This window comes from Solanum dulcamara, chromosome 9 (genome assembly GCF_947179165.1).
Source record: "Solanum dulcamara chromosome 9, daSolDulc1.2, whole genome shotgun sequence".
Taxonomy (NCBI): Eukaryota; Viridiplantae; Streptophyta; class Magnoliopsida; order Solanales; family Solanaceae; genus Solanum; species Solanum dulcamara.
The window spans coordinates 15,676,461-15,695,807 of NC_077245.1; the positions used below are offsets into that span (position 1 = coordinate 15,676,461).

General features: G+C 33.9%; 1 protein-coding gene across 2 annotated transcripts; it reads left to right on the forward strand.

Annotated features, from left to right (window-relative positions):
- Positions 1 to 4,386: 4,386 nt before the first annotated feature.
- LOC129902166 (TOM1-like protein 3) lies at positions 4,387 to 18,995 on the forward strand. Of its 2 annotated transcripts, none has more exons than XM_055977234.1 (10): positions 4,387 to 4,571; positions 5,006 to 5,164; positions 7,362 to 7,440; positions 8,014 to 8,112; positions 8,202 to 8,315; positions 13,150 to 13,295; positions 14,473 to 14,554; positions 16,512 to 16,597; positions 16,671 to 16,862; positions 18,117 to 18,995. In XM_055977234.1, exons 2-10 carry the CDS (start codon positions 5,055 to 5,057, stop codon positions 18,796 to 18,798), a joined length of 1,590 nt encoding a protein of 529 aa, XP_055833209.1. In that variant the 5' UTR covers positions 4,387 to 4,571; positions 5,006 to 5,054; the 3' UTR covers positions 18,799 to 18,995. The 2 variants fall into 2 exon arrangements, with proteins under 2 accessions (XP_055833209.1, XP_055833210.1); XM_055977235.1 differs by lacking the exon at positions 4,387 to 4,571 and adding an exon at positions 4,754 to 4,906.
- Positions 18,996 to 19,347: the final 352 nt, after the last annotated feature.

The following is a 19,347-nucleotide window of genomic DNA, read 5'->3' on the forward strand; positions in this document are numbered from 1 at the left end:
AATGTTGGATTAGTTCATATCACGATTAAACCCGCAACTTTATCCCCATTACACCTTAACACATATACAACGGGATATTAGAGAATTTTAAGAGATTCAAGGAGTTTTAAGAGTCCATTTGCCTTAGCTAATATACGATCGATTAATCCACATGAGCTTTTCCCTTCTGAATGCACTCCAAATCATCACAATTTATGCAAATTCAAGTTTTCAATCAAAATACGAAACCAACGATATCCACATCATACTTTTAAAAATCGGGTCAAAACTGACTCGAAATGCCAGAGAAACTCGATTTCGAAAATGAGAAGATAATTTTAGAAATTTTTACATGAACAACATCCTCAAGATATTTGGGATTTACTAGTAAAAACGAAAGTGGATTCAGAATTAAAACGAGCTCACAATCATCAAAACATTGAAACTAATTCAAGTTCTTGAACCCCCATTTCTCCAATTCAAAAACCTCAATTTCATGCTAATAATCTTAAATAATCAATGGCTAATGGTAAAAATGAGTTAAAATAACTTACCCACGAAGTTCCCACGAGAAAATCCTCTCTAAAAATCTTCCTTATCAAGCTCCAAGTCCAAAAATGGAGTAAAAATGAGTCCTTCCTGATTTTAGAAGAACATTGTTCAGGCCACTTTTCATCTTCACGATCCCAGTCCACTTACTCCGTGAACATGGAGGTCAAGGCTAGTGGTCATCGCAAATGCGGTCAGGCTCCTACGAATGCAATGGCCAATGAATCGGGCTTCTACGAACGCGGTGGAGCTCCCGCGAATGCGACGATCAAGATCAATGCCTTCGCGATCGCGGCCTCCCACTCCATGAACGCGAAGCACAATGTGATGGCACCAGATATCAACAATGTTTCCTTAAGTCTTAAAGTCTCCAAATGACCCTCGAGATTCGTTTGGAACTCCGTATAGACAAACCATATAAGCAACCTACTAAACGCGACGTTTTGGACTCAACAAAACCATCAAAATTCAATTTCAAGGTCTCCTTGGCCCAAAAATCAAAAAGTCGCAACTAAACCAACTTTATGCCTCAAAAGACCAAAACGCCTTCGGAGCTTTCGAAAAATATATAGGAACTTTACCTAGGCTAAAATCACCCTCAGAATCTAGCGGAGTCGTCGGAATTCAATTTCAAGCATCCGATCCCCAAATGTTGACCAAAGTCAAACCTATGGCTAGAAACTCAAATATTTCCAACTCAACACCTCAAATCCATGATATGACCCCAAATGTGATTCCGTTAACTCTCATAGACCAATTTCAACTGATGGAATCGACGGAATTCCGTTCCGAAACTCGAAACTCCAAATGACCTCAAAACCACTTTTGAGCCATTTTAAATCTCTAAAACTCAAAGTTTACCAAAAATCTCTATTTTTCAAGAAAAACCATAAAACCGACATCAGATATCAATCAGATATGACTCAGAAAAACTATCGGGAGGGATAAAATGGTCTTTTTATAAAAATTTCCAAAAATGACCTTCAAGGTCATTACATCGGTTGTCATCACCGTTAGCCACCATCTACAATGGTCATCATCAACTACATCATAGCCACCTATCACTAACGACACTCATCACAACTACTTATTATACTGTAATCGTTAGTCATCGTTATTTAATTATCACCACTATTTTCTATCACTATCATCCACTATGACCATTAATTTTCACCCCTTATTACCATGATGAATAACATTTTTAATCACTAATCACCCCTAGTTACTACTTAGAACCACCACCATCATCCAATACAAATTCACATTAAATTTACGTTTGAATGTCAAGAAAATAATTATTTTTAATTATTTAGTATTCATATCTTAATATAACATCTTAATATTTGGATATGTATTTAAATTCATACATTTAAATTTTAATATACAATTTAATATTCAATTTCAGATATCTAAATAAGGCCTAAAATAAGTAAAATATTCTCCATGCTTTATTATCATCAAGGTACTTGCCATTTTTTTTTTAGCTATTTATATGTTTGTCATGGTGTTTGGATTGGATTTTTTAAAGTTGCTTATAAGCTAAAAGCCACAAATTTGACTTTCACAAATTTTATTTGTTTCAGCTTTCAATTTTAAATACACTTTTTTCAACTTTAACTCAAATACACATTCAAATAATAACTCAAAATGAGAAAATGACATGCTCTTTTTGTTGTTTACCATTGGATTTTTTAAAACTCGTAATCTCATCTTTCCAAATTGCCGTAAAAAGAAAATCAATACATATAGCCGCTAAATATTATTTTTTATCCTCTAAGGACCATGATAGTTAATTGTCAATTTTTTCCTGTCTTTGCTTGTGTTAATCCTTCGTATTAGAATATCTTTTATCTTTGGGCAAAACTTTAAAAGGAAAAAAGACAAAATATATTGAATATTATTTTCATTAGGGATTGTTATTGAATATTGACTCTCACAATTGTTTCATGTCTTCTAGAGGCGGAACTATACATACAGACGAATAGTCATGAAATTATAATTGACCATTCTTCTAAAGAGACTTGATTATTCTCATTGACTTTGATAATTTTCATTCCTTTTTTTAATTATTATATAATAGTCAAATTTAATATAACAATATATTCAGTGTATTTGACAAGTAAAGATTAGCCAAATTTAATGACGAATTCAAAATTTTTTACTAAGTAAATTTAATATATGAAGTAGCAAATACGCAAACAAGTCAATATAATAAAAGTGTCTAATATTTAATTTAAAATTATTATTTTTGAAATACAAATCAAATATACCTTATATACATAATGTGAGTTTTTTACTAAAAAAAAATTCATATGATTCCTTCTCATATTATGTAGGTCAATCCCTAAATGGGATTCCCATTGGAGGTCTCAAGCTAATCCATTAATTGAGAAACTTTTCAATAAGGATTTTTTTTCTAATTTTAAAGATCAAATTCGATTTTATCAAATAAAAAAAATTATATTATCATAATTTTGGATTTTACTTGCAAATTTGAAATGTTTGATTTGTTGGGATAAATAGCAGGGCGTCATGTGAAATTTAATATGCAAATCACGATATTAATAAGTTAGACGATAAAAAGAAATTATACTAAACAACTACATATGAGAAACTAATATAAATCTAAATTATTGAGAGTGAAATGCTCTCCCTAAACAAGATTCTACAACAACTATATTATGGATGCTATTATGTTATTGTATGAGAAGAATAATTTTAAATCTAGAGAGCTTCAATTTTTTTCTAAAGAAAATCAATTATAGTAATACTTTAACTTTCTTTCCGTAAAAAACTAACACTATAATATGATAAGAAAATCTCCAAATTTTATCCAACAAGAAGGATATCAATTACGATGATACTATAACTTTCCTTCCATGAAAAACTAAAAATTCAAATATGGTAAGAAAATCTCCAACTTTATCCCAAGAAAATCAATTATGCTAATACTTTAACTTCCTTCCATAAAAATCAAAAACTCAAATATGATAATTTTTTTAAAAATTTTTAAGGCCCCCCCCCCCCCAGAAAGAAAATCAACTATAGTAATACTTTAACTTTCCTTTCATAATAAACTACAACTCAAATATGGTAAGAAAATCTTCAACTCCCTCCCCCCGCGCAAGAAATGGTAATACTTTAATTTTCTTTTCATAAAAAAAAACTAAAACTCAAATATGGTAAGAAAATTTCCGAACTTCTCACTAAAATAAAATTGATTATGATAATACTTGAACTTTCCTTTCATGAAAAACTAAAAACTCAAATATGTTAAGAAGATCTCCAAACTTTATTCCAAAAAAGCAAATCAATTATGACAATACTTAATTTTACTTTCATAAAAAATTTAAACTCAAATATGATAAAGAAAATTTTCAAACTTTATCCCACAACAAACGAAAATCAATTATGATAATATTTCAACTTTGCTTCCATAAAAATTAAAACTCAAATAAAAAGACAGTCTGGTGCACTAAAGCTTTCGTTATGCGCAGAATCCGGAGAAGGGCCCGACCAAAGGGTCTATTGTACGCAACCTTACCTTGCATTTCTGTCAGAGGCTGTTTTCAAGGCTTGAATTCGTGACTTCCTAGTTACACGGCAATAACTTTACCAGTTATACCTCCAAAAAAAATAAATTAAAACTCAAATATAGTAAGAAAATTTTCAAACTTTCTCTGAAAAAGGAATGGATTATAATAATATTTTAACTTTCCTTCTATAATAATATAAAACTCAAATATAGTAAAAAAAATCAGAGAAAAACCCTATAAAATGACTTAAACATTAAAATATTTTAATGACTCCATCATATATTTAATGCTATAAAAAGACTTAAAAATTAAGAAATCTCGATCACTCCGCATTTGAACAAAATAGTTGTAATGGTCAAATTCCTAAACCATCTTCCGGTCCATTTCTGGTGGTTCAATACGCGCTTCCCGTCAAAGGCTAAAAAAACCCACACTTAAATCCAATCTCTCTCTCTCTCTGTCTCTGTATTTACTTTGGAGTTGCATATAGTGTTTCATTTCCCAGAGGTAAATTACTAAAGATCTTCATTTCCCAGATGATTTTTTGATACCCTTTACTTTGATCTTTCTTTGAATTCTCTTTTGTTTTTCTTTCATTTCAGCTGTGTATACGTCATGATCTTGAAAATAGTTTTATTTGGGGTTGCTTCATTATTGATCTGGTCTATTTTTGACCTTGATGCTTTCTTTTTATTTGGGTGTTGTTTTTCTTCATTCTAGAATTAGAAAAAATAATTCTTGGCTGGGGATTGGGAATTTTGATGATCTGTTTCTTTCTTTGATTCTTGGTGGTTTTTTTTTTTTGGTATCTTTTGTTCAATCGCAAGTTTGTTTGATTATTGGTGAGGTTCTATTTTGATTTTTGTTGTGTTTAAAGGGAGTGTTTTATGTTCTTATCTTCGAATTTATCGAAATTTTGATGTTTTTTCTTTTCCTTTTAGGGAGATCAAAGACAGAACAGTTTTGAAGAAACGGTGGAAAATAGAAAAGATGGCTAACAATGCGGCGGCTTGTGCAGAAAGGGCAACTAGTGATATGCTGATTGGTCCAGACTGGGCTATAAACATTGAGCTTTGTGATATTATCAACATGAATCCTGGGTAACTTTCTTGTCTATATGTCTCTGTGGTATTTTGTAATCCTGGGTAAAGATTGCTTGAAATGATTCTGTAACTTTCTCTGTTTTTGTAACTCTTGCAGTACCATCATGATACTGATTTTCATAAAATTTTACTTTATCTATCTTGGAAGATCAAATCTCAGGTTATATCTTGAGAAATTCATCACGTGATATTGACTCATACATGGATGAGTTATCATTTGCCTTTTATGGGCTGTTGATGGATATGAGATGATTAATGGTCTTATTTTAATTATTTTAGCTCGTTCTTGTTGGGTACCAAGTGACATGACTGATAAGGGTATATCTAAAGTTTCAAACCTCCGGATCAACAAATTCACATTCCTGATGGTGCTCCATAGATTTAAGTTACAAGTGTGTAAACCAGAATGTTGATGTTGCTTTTCCTGAAGTGCGTGGTGGAGTCATCTGTTGCAATCTAAACATACTGGTTCACACACTTGCCACTTAATTCTTTGGGATGACCACTATCAGGATAGTGAAGCTTGAGCTTTTGAAACTTCAGATACACCTTTACCAGTCATGTCACTCTCATAAGGAGTATCCATCAAGAATGAGCTGAAATCATTAAAATAAGACACATCAATTGTCTTGTATCAATCAAGTCACGTAAAAGGCAATGATAACTCATCTATATATGCATCAATATCACGTGATGAGTTTCTCAAGATATCACTTGGGATTTGGTCTTCTAAGGTGGATGATGAATTGAGTGTAGTCGCAATACCATATTATGATGTATCCATTTTACCCACCCCATTGCAAACATGAGGGACTAATGTATTTTGCATGGTCAATTTTTTCCCACCATGGGCAAAATCATGCTGAGTTGGGACAGAAGCATCTGTAATATACTCCAATCTGGCAGTTGGGGTGGACTATCTGCATAACCGAAGTTGTGAAATGACAAGGCACAGTCAGGATATGCAGTGGTGAAGACCTAGCCCGTCAGTTCATTAGGTTGAAACAATCCCCCAATAGTGGCAATTGTTTCGCGATTCTCAGTAGGGGGGAGAAGAATTGCTTCAAATCCATTGGAGAAATCCTGAAAGCTAAACTGCCTAGGGAAACATCTCCATTATGATTTTTCCCAATGAGAAAGCTGAAGAAGCAGTTACACAGTCACTAAGCTCCTTTTATTTTATGTTCTTAATTTCTTTTTTAAAATCATACTAGAAGTGGAGAAATAAGATAAGAGTGAATGATGACCATAAGGTAAGGAGATAGGTGGAATGAAGGAAATTGGTCAAAGGAAAACCCTTTAGCTTGGCTTCTTGTGTAAGGTTTTGATGAAACTCGGCTTGCATCATTGATGGTATCTCTTACTTGAGGATCAATCCTCTTGAGGGTGTCTCTATAGTTTAGGTGCTTGTTTGGTATTCGTAATAGGAGGTTTTGACTTTAATATAGTCATTGTTGCATATTAGTTCCATTCTTGTGTCTAGCTTTCTATCTTTTACTTCCTTGTTCTTAGATTTTAGGGTTTCTTTCATTTTCCGCATTTCGATCTTGTATCATCCGAGGTGCAACATTTGGTCTTTTTCAGCATCAAAATAATGATGTGTCATCTGCGAATATGTGTGATCTCCAAGCTCCTATCGCTGTGTCTATCTAATATGAAATCCCTTGAGCTATTATAACTTCCATCCTTTTTAAGGGTTAAATTTAACATTTCCATCACAATGACAATGAGATATGGAGAGTGGATCTCCTTGTTTTAATCCTTTTTGGCTTGAAAGAACCTTGTGCTTTAAATTGAACAACTTATTTATGTGATGGGATTATGGGAAGAATTTTACTGTGAGTGTCAGTTGTCTATCTTCTTTTCACCTGAAAATTATGTACTGGGGAGGTGGATAATTGAAAAAGGAAAAAGAAAGTCATAAAGTCTCTCAAAGAAATCCCAGGGCATGATAGGCAGTAACGTACGTAAACATGTATAAAGTTGGATGTAGCCTTTCTGGCTATGCACTTCTGCTGCATTTTCTTTGACTTGAAATGGTATTCTTCGCTGTCAGTTCATGTTCCATCTTATGATCTTCTGAAATTGCTTGTCGTCTTGTAGTAAAATTTTAAATTGCCCTAGTTTGTCTTGCCAAGTTGAGCTTTTCTATAGTTGATTTTGTACCAGCTTACTGATTAAATTCTAATTGCAGACAAGCAAAGGACGCTCTTAAGATTATCAAGAAACGCTTGGGGAGTAAAAGTCCGAAAATACAGCTCCTTACACTATTCGTAAGTACATTTTACTTGCCCTTACCATTACTAGATTTCATCTTTTTGTTAGGCTACATAATTTAGTTTTGCAATTATGATTGAAGATACAGGTCTAAAATTTGAACGTCTCATATCTTAGTAATTCACTTATCGTTAGTTTAACAAATAAATATGACATGCTAGTGGTCTCAACTTTCTCGTTCCTGACATATCGTCTGTGAAGCTGGTATAACCATTAGGAGGTTAGTATAGTTATCAAACTTTAGCTTACTGGCGTACTAAGTTGAAATATCTCCTCTGTGTTTCAGCACATCCATAGTGTTGGCATTTTTCAGTTAGGTCAATAACAATTGGCAATAGAAATTCACTTCATCAATGCGTCATGTTTTGACTGCTCATGTCCCAAGACACATTTAGGTTATCAGTAATTCAATGAATATCGCAGGAGTAGATTTTTCATGTGCATATAACATTTCTAAATATGGCTCTCGTCATGGGATTTTCCCTTTGAATTTGCAAAAGATTTTGTGAAGAGAAACTTGAATTGAAGATTATTTACTAATTCTTTCTTTCTACAAATTATTTATTCAGGTTCTTGAGACTCTGAGCAAAAATTGTGGAGAGAATGTGTTTCAGCAAATTGTGGAGCGTGACATTTTACGAGACATGGTCAAAATTGTGAAGAAGAGGGTAAACAACTTTGTATTAATACATGGTTCCTTAACTTGTTAAGCCTATTTTGGATCTCTAATAACTAGAATAATCATTTTTGATTACAGCCTGATTTAAATGTGAGGGAGAAGATTTTGATTTTGATAGATTCATGGCAAGAAGCTTTGGGAGGGCCAGGGGGAAGGTTTCCCCAGTATTACGCTGCATATAATGAGCTGAAGGTGATTCATTTGTGTCCCTATTATTATGTTCAAGCATCTATCAATCTTTGGGTGAAAGCCTGTTCAACGTTGTTCTTGGTTGATTTCCCCCCTTCTGTAGTACCTTGCTATAGCAAAGGTTCATGTTTTCAGTTGCAGTTGGTAATAATGACTTAGATATTTTATCACATAAAAGAAATAAATTCCTGGATATAGCTGAATCAATTCCTCTCTTACATTCTCAATAAAAAGAATTATGGGTGTAACCAAAAGTGGCTAAGCAAGTCTAGGGTCAGAACTGATCTGTTAGATAAGAAAGTGAATGTGGTTTTCCCTATATCGGTTCACATTGACCTCTGTTTAGATGTCTTTTGAACTGGATAAAATGAACCGAAGGTAATGGAAAATGAACTAAAGAAAGATAAAGAAAACTGAAAGAAGAGAGTTTCCTTCCTTTTAGGTCCAGAGCAAAACCGGAGAAGAATAATTTTTATCTCTACATTGCCCCGATGAAATAATTAAGTGGTCCTTAGTAGAAACTAGTTTCTCCAATTTCAACTTGTTTCCCTCTTCTCTATCCAAACCAAACAAGTTACAGGAATGCAACAAAAGAAGCGCGAAACAACTATTGATCGTGGAAGTTCTGCAGAACTTCTGTTCATGAGACTGCTATAGCCTAACTGATGGATTCAACCTCATATTATCAATATGATGTTGCCTTTGGCTTACGTGTGCTTTCCCATTCCTTTGTAAAATTACTAAACTCACTCTTTATTTCCCAAATGGAGAGTACTTCCCTCCAATATTATTTTGTCTGTAAATTAGTTATTGATACTGGCACCTCCTCAGTAGCTTCAGCTCAAAAGTTTTGGAAAAGACTTCCTAAGATGATAGTTATGTTTTCTTTCTGTTGTCAACTTTTTAATTGCAAAAATATGTTTTAGAGCATTAACGTTTGAGTCCTTAAAACATGTTTGATATAATCAGTTCATTTAAGAAATCAATCCTCAATACATGTATGTACAATTATGGGGATCTAGCTAATATAGATCATCATAGAAGCCCTTTTTGGAAGTATGTATTTTCTACGTGGAGCATTAACAAAAAATATATAGCTCCTCCTGTGATTGTTCAGACATAAGTCATGCAAGTTATAGAGAGTTGGAACCACTTTTAGTAGATTAAACATGGACATGTATGCAAGTGCTGCTATCTCCTTTTTTTAAGATCATTTTGAGAAGTACACATTATGCCAGTAAAAGACAGATTTGTTCTAATAACATGGCAAGTGGACAAAAATTGAAAGTCCTGTTGATCTAGGGTAACTTTTGTATGCAGTTTATATCTTCTTATATGCTACTCTTTTACTGTTGTGCTCTGTGTGCTTCTTTTTCTTTTAGTTTTTTTCAAACTTCTCTTCATATGCTAGTTAAAATTGCATATTGCACTTTTGTATGTGAGGCTTTCATTTTTCAGTAGATCTTTTAGAAGAACGGCACGTCAATTAAGGTGTGTATTTTCAAATGTGTTATTACAATTTCTTTTAAATGTCGAGCTGCTTTTAAGTGGATTTTAGAAGGTCCTTGTTGCTTAGTACATAATTATGAGGGCCTCTTCACTTCTTTCTCTCTTTATTTCCCTTATTGCTTTCTTGCTACTTTGGGTTTTTTGGTTGATTGAAGTTCAGGGCACACTGCACAGTAAAAGGAATAACACTAACTTTAACCACTTTATGACGTAAAGCATGTCATGTGTTATGCTTGCAAAAATAGATCAAAATGCACTTTTATCGTTTAACTATAACAGATTCAATGGTGAGATAAAGAAAAACAAACCTTAATCTGATTACAACATTGGTGCAACAAATATTAGAATAGAAAAGAAACAACATAAGTTGAAGGGTTAGCAGCATGGGCCTGTTTCCCAAGAAAAATTAAGTAGCCAAACATCATTTTCTTTATTTCTGATACACAAAGAAGTGGCTGCAATTTATTAGAAGAACCCCTAATTCATCACCAATGATCCCCGATTTAAGATATAGTTAATTTTATTAAGTACAATATAGAGATTAGAGCAGATGGATCCTATCTTCTATTTCAAACACCTCATTCCTCTCCATTTATAGAATGATAATCCAATTTAATTGAAAATACTGCTAAACCTTACATTGATGCTAAATATAACACAGGAACCAAACAAATCTTAAAAACTAAATAGATTGTCCTAAAAGTGCGTCCTGTATTAGAATTTCCAAAATACCTTCTATTTCCTTTATAATACACCGAAAATTATTTGACATCATCAAAGTTTCATTGTATAACCCTTTGTAGCTTCTGACATGGTTTTGTAACCACTAACCAGAGAGTTCTTTATGTATGTGTTGCCTTTGTCCTGAGTTGTTATGTTTTCTTAATCACCTCAAGCTTTACTGTTTACCAACATTTCTTTTGATTCTCTTCCTGTATTTGATTATTATGCATCGTTCTTTCCTTTTATATTTTTTGGGCTTTTCAAATGTACAAGGCTGCACCATTGAATAAAAGAAAAGGACAATGTTAATGGCTGCACTGTTTAATCATGCAATGGTAATTCTTGATATTATCTTAGGGTTACATTGAGTATGTTTTATAATTCACAGTTCTTTTTCTAAGTAAGTTTTCTTTGATAAGTTTCCTGAATAAGTTGATTGCTCATGATTTGTAGAACTTCTCTAACGAAGAGAGGATACCATTTTGTATCATTATGTTTGAATTAATCTGTTGTCACAGTTGCTCCATCGTTTTGCATTACCCTTTCTCTCCAATTAGGAAATCAAGATGGAAATGAGTTGTTTTAGATTTTACAGTGTATCAACTAAAGCCTTCATCTTCTTATGTTGACTAGCTTCTGGACGTTTTCATTAAAATCACATGAATAGTATTAAAACATGTGCCTGTTGTCTACAAAAACAAAATTGGAAGGAAAAAAAGGTGCAAACTCCATTAGCAAAATGTGAAGTATATCAACTGCTATGCCATCACAATTTGTTAAATCAAAATTTTGTATGTTTAGATCACACTTTTATATATGGAGACTTAATTACATTTTAAAACAAAGTAATGATATGGTGGTGAAATAATTTTTCCAAGAAATTAATATCAAAGTTCAAATAATTTTGAGTAAAAGCATATAAGGTTTCGCACAGACTATTGTAAAATTCTACACAAAAAGTTGCTCATCGCCTCATCCATTGTGGATTGTCTGTCAATTTTCAGTAAAAAGCACAGGTGTTTTTCAATTGTTTATTAATTAACTCACATTTAAATTAAAAGATTAGTCATAGAATCAACAACCATACCTTCTGGCAACTTAATTAGACAAAACATTAAATTTAACTTCTCCTTGCTATTTTGTTGATATGATATTTGTATATGCACCAATATTAGTCACGTTCTATGTTTTATTTTTGAGACTCTTCTTTTCATACCAATATCTCCTTCCATCCTTTTCTTGGCTACCACATCTATCTATCACATTATCAATGAAAAGTAGGGAAGAAAAAATGATATACAATAAATGAAAGGGTAAAGGGGCAAATATACCCATTAACTTTGCGATTTAGACCAGACATATCCCTCGTTAAAAAGTGGTGCATATATACCCTCGCTGTCTTAACAAATGATGCATATTTGACCATGTGGTCTAATAAATGGTGCTTGTATAGCCTTTTCGTTAATAAATCTATATTTACTGAATTTTAAATAAATTCTAAGATTGTTTTTTTTAGTTCCAAAAATGTCACATGGCTCTAAAAAATCACCTCACCCATTTTTAAAGCCCTCCAGACCCGACCCAACTAAACAACTCAATCCCTCGAAAAATCTCAAGTTTCTAAGTCATTGGGATGATGATTGAATCAAAGAGAGGTAAAAAGCCATGCGGCATTTTTTTGGAATTAAAAAATCAGTTTTAGAATTTTTTAAATTCAGTAATATAGGCCTGTTAACAAAAAGGATAAATATGCACCTTTTGTTAGACGGCGAGGGTATGTATGCGCCACTTTTTTAACGAGGAGTATATCCGTTCTAAATCACAAAGTTTGAAGGATATCTTTACCCCTTTTCCTGAAATGAAATAAATAAACTCTGCTGCATGCATACATACTCAATAGTTAAAACTATTAATTAACAACTTTATAAAAAAAAGATCTTCTAAGCAGTTGTCAGTTTAAAGAAGAAGATCTTTTAATTAATAAGTGTTTTCTATACAGCAGTAACCAGTGTTACTGTGGCTTTAGTGTCGTCCTCCATCCGAGTTCCCTGGCCCACAGGAAGAGAGATGTACTCATGGCTATGGTATTTTGTTATCTAATATTGGTGTTTATAAATGTGTGTGACAAATTGGTTAACTTGAAGTTGGAACTTTTTCTGACTTCTTTCTTGAACTATACAGTGACCTTTGACATCTATTCCAAGTCATTGCTGATGATCAAGTGATGTGGTGTCTGTTTCCAAGTTTAATCGAAGAAATTAGCATGAATTGAATTTAGTTGGGAATTTAAAAGCTACCACAAATTACAGAAGATACAAAATATATGATGATTATACATTCTATTTGTATATCTAATAGAGTATTGGAAAAGATTCTGAATGACTTGATTGTTATATATTTGGAATATTTTTACATTTTTGAACATTAATGTTAAAGAAATAATGCATTTTGAGGATATTGACATCAGTCAACATTTAAAGGTTATTTGGTCATTCTGGCTTCCCACTTTTGTACTTAGATAATAGTAGTTTTTGCCAATTTGATTGATCACCGATCTAGATTCATTCAAATCTTCATATATTTTCTTTAAACATGAACATTGCAGGCTGCAGGTGTAGAGTTTCCACCTCGAGAGGAAAATAGTGTACCTTTATTTACACCACCACAAACCCATCCAATAGTCCACATGCCTTCAGCTTATGAGGAGGCTGCAGTTGAGGCCTCTCTTGAGTCTGATCCCTCTGGACTCAGGTATTGATTAACTTATTGTTTTCCGTTTGGTATGGTTCCTGCTCAAAGTGGTAGAATTTTGTTTATGAACATTTCACGTATTATAGGACACTATTAAGATTTATATGGATATTGTTTATGTGCACCTCTCTTTTTTCTGTAAGTGCTTCACTATTGTTTATACTTTATATGCACCACCTGTGTTTTAAAGGTCAATTAGTGTTCCCTTATTAGACTCTCAAGTTAACTATCTAGAAATTAAAATTTGAGGCAGTACTTATGGTATCCATCATTTATGGCAACCTTGTTCAAGTGTAAGTGAAATTTCTGATTCAAACAATGCATTGTTGGATGAAAAAGGGATGGGTGGTCTCCTTATAAGGTCTTGGAAATCTTCCCCTCAGCTAGCTTTTGTGGTTGAGGTCCATTTATCATGGTATCAGAGCAGGACCCGTCTTAATTCATAGTTTATTGATGCTGGCACGGTGGCACCCCATATTAAATTTCCCACGCCCCAAATGTCTAGCCCTGGGCGTGAGGTGGAGTGTTGAAGAGCTCCACATTGGATGAAAAAGGGATGGACAGTCTCCTTATATTGTCTTTGGACAATCCTCCTCTCTCGAGCTAGTTTTTGGAGTTGAGTTAGACCCAATATCCATTTATCATTTTCTATTACATGATGAGCTGGCAGTTCTGACCCATCATAGCTGATGCATTGAAACTGGAAGAATGTAGTAAACCATTAAGAATTTTTGGTCAAATAGAGCAACTTTTATCAAAACACAGTTTCAATTTTTGCCCACAACATTCATTTGGTAACCATTTTGTAGGTATTAAATGCTCCCATCTTAGCCGAGGTGGTACAATATGAAAAGCCCTGAATTTCAGCTATACTCTACTGCTGCTTTCTTTTGAATTGAGTTATTATTTGGCGTTTAAGTGACTTGTGACCTTTGGAGCTCTATCTTTTTATTCATCTACTATACACTCTAATTGATGTGGATTTTTTATCCGACTTATGTCAAACTTATTGCAACCTTCTCCAATGCCTTTTGTCCCTTGTCTGCTGTTTAACGAGACGTCATGTACAAAAGAAATGTAGAAAGTCAAATAAAGAACTGTTAATTTCAAGTAAGCAACATTTCTAAAGAACAGGTAATTTCAAGTAAGTGACAATTCTGGTATCCCGTCTTTTCAGTGTTGCGGAGATTCAAAGTGCTGAGGGGCTAGCAGATGTCCTGTCGGAGATGCTTGGTGCCTTGGATCCTAAGAATCCTCAGGTCAGAACCTGGTTTGTGCTCTTATTTCTCAGGTTCATAGTGGGTACTTTATTCGATTAAGTGGAAATTTCAGAACTACACTTTCTCCGAATGCTCCCTTCCACCCCTTCACTAATTGAAAAGACAAGCTTAGGTAAAATGATTAATTATCCTCTCCCCAGTGAAACAAAAATTAATAGAGGATAAAGAAATTGTAACTTCAGAAGTCCTTTAATGTAAAATATCTGGCATGGTTTTTTTCTCCCTTTTTGATGGGGGCATGTTGTTGCATCTAGGTCTTCAAGAAAAAATATTGCTGGAGTACATAAGGTTGAATGACTAGTTTAGATTGAAACATTGAATATCGAAAGTAGAAGACATCAAACATTTTTTTGGTGAAAACCAATATGCTGAGGTAGTTGTGGAAATGAAATTGGTAATACAACCACATACCCATTGTAATCCCACAAGTGGGGTCCGTGGAGGGTGGTGTGTATGCAGCCTTACTCCTACCTTGTGAATAGGGGCGGAGAGCTACATGGAGCCTAGGGGGTTCATCCAAACCCCCTTCGTCGGAAAATTACATTGTATATATAGAATCAATTTGTTGGTTTATTTATATATACTTTGTGATGAATCCCCTGAGCATAAGCCAAAGGCTTGTTCCAGCGGTAAAAGGGTTCATGATTTCGCAAAGTTCGTGCGGGTGATTTCACGGGTTCGAATCCGGGTAACAACATTTTTTCCATATTTTATAGTTTCAGCCGATTTTCATTTTTATTTTCTAAATAAATGAAACTCATACGTGATGGGTCCAATATTGTTTAAACTATATTATCTGTTTAATTATTTTAAAGAAATAATCATGAATATTTTAGAGCGCAATATAAAATGAATTACGCTTTACAATATTTTTTTTTTCTATTTTTATAAAATTAAGTAAAACTTATGACATTTTTTAAGTTTTCATAATTAAAATTTTAAAAAAACATTCGCTCATACTCATTTTAAGTCAAAAGTTTAATTTACATTTGATTAAGGAATAATATGATTATAAGTAAGATTAAATAAATAGGATTGGATTTTAGAAGTATTCTCATATACTTCTACTACGGATCAGTGATCACAAACTCAAGAAAAATGTGTCTTTAACGTACAAATCAAGAATTTAAAAAATCCTCATTATTAAACTTTTAAAAAATTATTTATCTTATTTTAATATATTCTTTTGGATAGTATAATCTTTTGTGTCCCTTATTTAGTTTCAAGAATTGAATAACGTATATATACAACAGTGACCGAGACAAGACCCATAATTAAAATTTAAAAAATACATTTTCTCATATGATTTTAATATTATGTCAAACACGTACTTTCTCTATTTTATTGTTAGTGTTGAGGTAGAGTTGAATTTTACCTAGTTGCTTATATCTGTCCGACCCGTTCATATATGACCCAATCATACCCGCTTATTTGTGGATCCTATTAGCGTGCTTGCTTATTTTTTTGAACCCCCTCGATGGAAATCTTGCTTGTGAAGGTAGAGAGACTGTTTTCGATAGACCCTCGGCTCAAGTAAAGCTTAACAAAAATAGTAAGAATAGGAAATACAATAGTGAAGAACCATGTAGAAAACACATTGAAAACAATGGAGAAAGAAATCCATCATTTTTATGCTGATTGAGATATTTTTATGTGCCTATTACAGATATTAATTTTTTGTTAATTTTGTAGGTTAAATAGGGTTAATAAATTATAGATATCCTATTCTTCCTTTCAGTACTTATATAGCTGAAATACAAGGAACTATCATGTTGTATTCCATTTTCTGGATAAGTGATGCTACATTCCATCATTGAGTGTTAAAATACGTATTGGTTCATCAGCATTGTTACATCCAATTTATGTTTGGCGGTACTTGTTAAGTCCAAGATGAATTATCGTTCATGTTTTAATTTATTACGTGACGTCTATGCAGTCTGTGAAGGAGGAGGTGATAGTCGATCTTGTTGAACAGTGTCGTTCTTACCAAAAGCGTGTGATGATTCTTGTGAACAACACTGTGTAAGAACCTGTAGTTATTGTGGTTTTATCTCATTTCTAATAGCCCCTGAACATTGTTTTCCTTTGCAAATAGAGACGAGGATCTGCTGTGTAAAGGATTGGCACTCAATGACAATCTGCAGCGAGTTCTTCGTAGACATGATGATATTGCCAAAGGAACCTCAACAATTGCTGTACCACCCAGAGAAACTCCTGTTGCACCCCTTATGAATGTGAATCATGAGGATGATGAGTCAGAAGATGATTTCTCTCACTTATCACGGAGGTAATGCTTGGTCATTTTGCTGCCACACCGTTTCTTCTCCCCCTCCCTGCACAGTAGTTTTGTTCAATTTTATTCTTTTAGTTTTGCCTGGCATTTGGCGTTCTTACTGCAAATATTGCCACTTTGCAGTGTGCGATGCAGTAAATGCATTTAGATGAGATCCTTAGATGGTCATTGATATGAGAATATAAATCAACTCTCTTTATACTCCATCAAGGGAAGTTGGATTTCATTTGCAGGGAAGAATTTTATCTCAAATGGTTCCTAGATATCTGAAGTAACCTACTTTTAGATTTTTTTTTTTACTAAAAAACAGTCGGTAGTTAATTCCATTTGTGCTAATGAAAAGAGACTAGAATTGTGATATTGTTTCAAACTTTGGGTTTCACCAAGGTTTAGAACATTCATAGTTGTTAATTCATAAAAGAGTTGATGAAGCTTTTCTCAATCTATACCAGTCTATCATTCATTACCAAGCTCTCATATAGGTAATAATTAGCTTGAGTTTTAATTTTCCACTAGCATAAACATATGTCCAGTTACTTAATAGGAAATTTTGGGGATAATGGTAGAAGTTTCATTTCCTTTTTTACAATTTTTAATAGAATGTTGGGCTGGTTATATTACCATAAGAGGTTTGGGGGCAAAGGCCTTCAGAAAGGTTTGGAGGGGAAAGTTTGGGGTAAAAGAGTCCATGGTACCCAATTCTTCATTTTTAAATTTCTTTTCTGGACCTACTTTTTCCTACTGCCACCTCTGGTGGCGTGACCATAACTTCTTCATAGTGCTGTCAAATTCAGAGGAGAATTTACTGGTACTACCTGAGTTCTCAAGGGAAAGACTTCTGCAGATTGATATTGGTGTCCACTGTCCAGGATGCTTAAGAAATTGTGCAATCTAGTGCCTCTGTGAATTTACTTTATTCATCTGTGTGCTGGCATGGCACAATTTTGTTTCTTAGTTAAGAATCTTATTTGAGTGAGATTCTTGAGCAATGAGTATGGAACCTTGCATCATCTATAATTGGCAATCATTTGTCCCTTGGGGGACAATAACGATAAAGAGAGATTATAACTGATAATTGTCAAATTATTTATAGCCATTGTAAAGTGTAGGTTTGTGCTTTAATTTGATTATGGAGCGTAGGAATGTATTGTTGTGCTTTTTCCAAAATCTCTATTACTATCCTTGACGGTGTGGTCTTTGGCGTTTGTTTTTCCTTTTCTTGATGTGTTACTGTCACTCAATTTGCAGAACTTCAAGAGATCCATCACAGAGACAGGGGCGGAAGACTATTGATGTGAAGAGTGAGCCTATGCGAATTACTCCAACTCTTCCTCCCCCACCTTCATCAAGGAGACCAGTTTTTACAGATGGGAAAATGGTTGATTATCTCAGTGGTGACAGGTTTGAATCTGAAAGATCATTGGGAACAGAAGGATCCTCACCTATTGCAGCTTCAACAAATTCAAACAATGCGAGTTCCATCCCACTGTCAAGTCCCAAGCCATCTTCATCTGCACCCCCTCCGGATGATTTGCTAAATCCAACTGCTGATGATGACTTCTTGAACCCCACTGCATCTATGTTTACTGTAAAAAACAACCACAATGAATCCGATTCAAAAGCCAAATCTGCTGATCACTTGCCTCCAGCACCTTGGGATGCTCCTCCTCCTACCACACTCCCTCCACCACCAGCCAGATATGATCAGAGACAGCAGTACTTTGAGAAACATGTTTCTGGTGGTTCCCCTCCCCCAAGAACTGGATCGAGTTCTTATGACAGCATAGTTGGACAAACAAAGAATCTTTCCATTAATTCTTCTTCACCATCCAAACCAGAGAAACCTGAGGACGCACTCTTCAAAGATCTTGTTGATTTTGCAAAAGCCAAGTCTTCGTCATCTTCAAACCAATCCAATAGATCATTTTAAGTGATTTCAATGAATATGAATAATATGTGGTGGTGTATATCTACTTTTACATCTTGTAGCAATAAATATTAGAGAGGACTGAGTTTATGGATTTACTGGAGCTGCTGCTTCTGCTTTATTTTGAGCCTTTAGGTGAGTGATAGTGTAGCTGAAATGACATTTATACCTTGAATCATATAAGGGGTTGATATTTCTGATTTGTTGTTTCAACTGATTTGTAATCCTAACAATATCGGGGTTCTCGTATATCTCAATTAGCAGGGAAAAAATGGTCTATGATTAGGGATTTTGGTTCATGATTTTATATGTTTTGCAGGTAGATCCAAACCCAATTCTGAAAACAAGGTGGAACCAGGTGAGACGTCTGCCTCCAAGTAGAAAATCCAAAGTTACAATACCTTTTATTCAAGGCTGAATGACCTCATTTGTCACCTAGACCCTTCTACTCACGAAAGTTCTTACAACACATTATTTTAAACTCCTTTGACCATTGACCAAGTTTATGTGGCATTTTTTTGCTGAATCAGATAAAAAGCATGGTTACATGCA